Source organism: Fundulus heteroclitus, chromosome 14 (assembly GCF_011125445.2).
Source record: "Fundulus heteroclitus isolate FHET01 chromosome 14, MU-UCD_Fhet_4.1, whole genome shotgun sequence".
Classification (NCBI taxonomy): Eukaryota; Metazoa; Chordata; class Actinopteri; order Cyprinodontiformes; family Fundulidae; genus Fundulus; species Fundulus heteroclitus.
Window position 1 is genome coordinate 7,317,671 of NC_046374.1, and position 3,688 is coordinate 7,321,358.

General features: G+C 37.0%; 1 protein-coding gene across 1 annotated transcript; it reads right to left on the reverse strand.

The window, feature by feature from the left end:
* Positions 1 to 2,272: 2,272 nt before the first annotated feature.
* Positions 2,273 to 3,338, reverse strand: LOC105925530. The gene is made up of 5 exons (XM_021315829.2): positions 3,305 to 3,338; positions 2,797 to 3,141; positions 2,595 to 2,696; positions 2,478 to 2,512; positions 2,273 to 2,396 (listed from the first exon to the last, which is right to left on the reverse strand). The coding sequence occupies exons 1-5, from the start codon at positions 3,336 to 3,338 to the stop codon at positions 2,274 to 2,276; spliced, it is 639 nt and encodes a 212-aa protein (XP_021171504.2). The 3' UTR covers position 2,273.
* Positions 3,339 to 3,688: the final 350 nt, after the last annotated feature.

Genomic DNA, 3,688 nt, shown 5'->3' on the forward strand with positions numbered 1-3,688 from the left:
TTGGCCTTCTCTCACCTATACAACATTTCTAGGATTAAAGGAGTAATGTCTCAGCAGGATCTTGAAATCTAATCCATGTGTTTATCTTTAGTTGAATCAGTTACTGCAACAGTGTCTTCAAAGGTCTGCCAAAAAGTCAATCAGACAGCTGCAGTTGATCCAGACCCAGAAGAATCATTATTTTGTTCTGTTGATTCAATAAACTATTTCAGCTATCATACAGTGTCTGTAGTTTTTGTTTGCACAACAGTTTCATGAACAAACAACATGACATTAGCAGTTTCAGCTACTTCTCTGTGGAGTTACGTTGGTGGGGTCTGCCATCTGTATTCATCTACAGTCCTATGTTTTATTTGGCTTATTGACTTGCAACCTGGTTGTGTAACTATCAAGTCTCCCCCAGTGGAAAAAAAAGAAAATTAATAGGCCAAATAAGACGCAAGATTGAAATGTATGAAGGAGCCAACTTGTGACAATACTACATATTCCCTTGTGGACCAAAGTGGCTATTTTTTCTTGAGACTGGGTAAAATAAGCCACTGTTTATGACATTACAAAGTATACAAGACATGTCTAACCTGGTATTTTAGACATTGAGCAGGACAGAGTAAACTACTGTTTGTAACATCACAATGGGACTGTCAGGTGGATGGAGGAGGAGGATCAGAGAGTTTGGGAGGGTGTAGCAACATGGAGGAGATTAGACAGGTAGGGAGGCGTGAGGCTGTAAATAGACTTAAATGCTAAGAGGAGAATTTTGAACTGAATTGAATTGGGATCCAGTGGAACTGTTGTAAAATGGGGATGATGTGGTGGATGGAGGGGGTCATTGTGATGATGCGGGTATTGTCCTTAACTAAAAACACCCCATGAGCTCACAAATGAAAAAGTCACTAAACCATGATACTGAGCTTAGGGGTCGCAGTCAGCAATGGTGGAAATGGTCTTTGGACAACAAGAATGCTTTCATGATTTGAAAGAAATATCCAATAAAAGGAAATGTAGTTAGTGAGTTGGTAAGTTAGATGGCTAGTTGTCTGATGACAAAATACAGTAGCTTTCTTACTAACAGACCTCGCATACTGTCAGTATCCATAAGCAATTTGCAAAGCACTTGATGACAGGTAGGTGCAGCCATTCCACTACATTGAAAAACACATCTGACACAGTTTGTATACTCTTACGTAGAATGTACTGTATACATAGTGCAAAGATTGATTTTGCTAAGGGTTTCAACTTTGGACACACCAAATGTTCCATGGCTGTGGGCCGTTTATGCATCTCATTGATCAGGAAATTTTTATATGCACATACAATCCTAATTCTAGAGGAAGTTCAGGCTTGAGAGTGGACAGACAATTCAAACTGACAGAAAATACAAACAATATGTAGAGTAATAAAAAAATGGGAGGACTAAGGTACATGTAACACTACTGTGGAACAGCCTTTCTATTTCTGACTACCTTTCTGTGGGATCAAAAACAAAATGATAGATCAGATTTCACAAAGAAAACAAATACCCAAGGTTTCCTTTCAAAACACAAAGTGTTTTAGGAGTAATTTGATGTATAAAGTTATTTCAGTGTATCTTTGCTAATTCAAGATTAAATCAGGGAACCTTGAACTAAAAATCAGGTAAAGCTGTGGTTAGGCTGCAAGGAGCTGAATTGCACTCTTCCTGTGGTTGAAAGCATTACTGTGCAATGTTCCCACAGATGAACGTGCCAGTGTGGGCTTAACACAATTTAGATCACTAGGCCTGAGGTGAATCAACTCCTTCTGCTCTGCAGCCCCAGAATACACCCAGCACATTTTAATTATCTTTTTTGATAAACATTTTATCCAAGAATAGATTCCGAAAATGTTTTATACCCTTCTCAAGTTTTTTGTAGAAAAATCTTTATTGACATTGACGCAATCAAACCCTTATAATTGCTGCCTTACTTTTAGCATTTTTTCATTCTAAAGTTGATTATTCAATAATTTATTGATTATATAATGTGTCTTTCAGGTCAAGATGGAATGGATAGAGTATAGAAATTTGCATTTAAAGCATCTGATTTTCTTATAATTGTAACTTTTAGGTGAATATCTAAGAAAACATTGATGGCAGGAGTAATATTCTGGACGATCAGAGACTTTTTATTAGAAAAGCGATAGGCAGATTTCCAACATCACAGCTGCATTTCAAATACATAAAATCCCACAAACAAACAAATAAACTAAAACAGTGACAGCATTCCACTCAGCGCTGTGACTATTAGATATAGGGTCTATCTTGTCGCAGCATACACTACAGTTGTCTCCAGCTCCTTCTCTTCCTCAGCCATTCTGTTCCTTTTTGGTTTGTGAACAAAATTCAGAGCTGCGTAGTTCAGGGTATCAGAATCTGGGTTCTGTAAACATAAACAGACTGACATTAACAAATCATTCATAATACTAGTTATAGTTTATACTAGTTGTATAGTTAACATTACCTTGTTCTGTTGTGAATTCTGGCTGTCGGCTTGAGCTGAATAATAGAAACTAATGAGTAATTGTTCTAGGATTCTGCATTTGTATATTTCCATAATTTCCATTTTTCAGCAAAATACCTGTTTGAGTTCTCCTATTTTTTGCAGCCAGATAGATGATAACTATTAAAAGGAAGATAGATGTAGCACATAGGATCCAAAATGGTACGACAAAGGCATCCACTAGAGAGAGAAACATGATGCAATACGGTTCTCTGCAGGTTTGACATTTAAACGGAATTATATGTACTAATTTTAAAATGAAAAGACTCATCAATCTTACCTTGAACTTGTAAATATGTTGCACTGAATATTCCCGATTTTAGTTCTAAACTAGTTCCACAGATATACAGCCCAGAGTCGGAAAAATCCAACTGTGTGATGCTCAGAAAGAGGTTTGTGCGGTTGGATGTCATAGTAAATTTACCATTTTGAAATCCTTCTCGCAATGAAGCGTTATATTCAGGAATGTTCATAGATGAGATGATGTTGGCATTGGAACCATTAACAAGTTTGAACCAGAATATGTGTACTGGGAAACTGCTAAGGTTGGAGCACCGCAGTGTGACATCTTCTCTGGGCTGAACCACAATAGTGTGAAACTCAAAAACTGACACGGAGACCCAACCTGAAACAACACAACACATTCACAAAGGTAGAATCTAACAAGGACTAAACGAATTCCTTTGAATTATGTTAAAGCATGTACCAGTTCTACTGGATCATCTTACCAACATAAACCCAGAAATTGTATTGAGAAAATAGTATGTGGATGTACTTACAGAGAGAGCAGAGTATACCAAGAATCAGGCTGATGTTCCCCATTGTATGTACTGTAAGATTTCACCAGCGTAATGTTTGTAAGTGAACTGTGCTCCAGTTGTTGTTTGCACTATAAGGTGGTGAGGTGTTCCGGTTCCCCACGCTGACGCAGAATGATTTGATTAGAAATGGTACAGTTGCTACTGTATTTAGTTAGCATTTACTTCAAGTTATACAGACAATTCTATAGAAACGTCATTCACGAAAAATGCATTGGCAATTCTTATAAGAATAAGACAAGAAACAAATCAAATACTGAACAAATGTTTCTGATGAAAGGTTTGCTAAAATATCTTTTCCAAATATTTACTATAATTTAACCCAAATTACTGCCAGCAAGTTGACTCCAACTT

Excerpts from the sequence above, each read along its gene's own strand:
- LOC105925530 (XM_021315829.2), bottom strand. The coding sequence starts at position 3,338 with ATGGGGAACATCAGCCTGATTCTTGGTATACTCT. Across the intron at positions 2,697-2,796 it reads AACATATTTACAAGTTCAAG|TGGATGCCTTTGTCGTACCA; the intron begins GTAAGATTGATG and ends TTCTCTCTCTAG. Across the intron at positions 2,513-2,594 it reads AAATAGGAGAACTCAAACAG|CTCAAGCCGACAGCCAGAAT; the intron begins GTATTTTGCTGA and ends TCTATTATTCAG.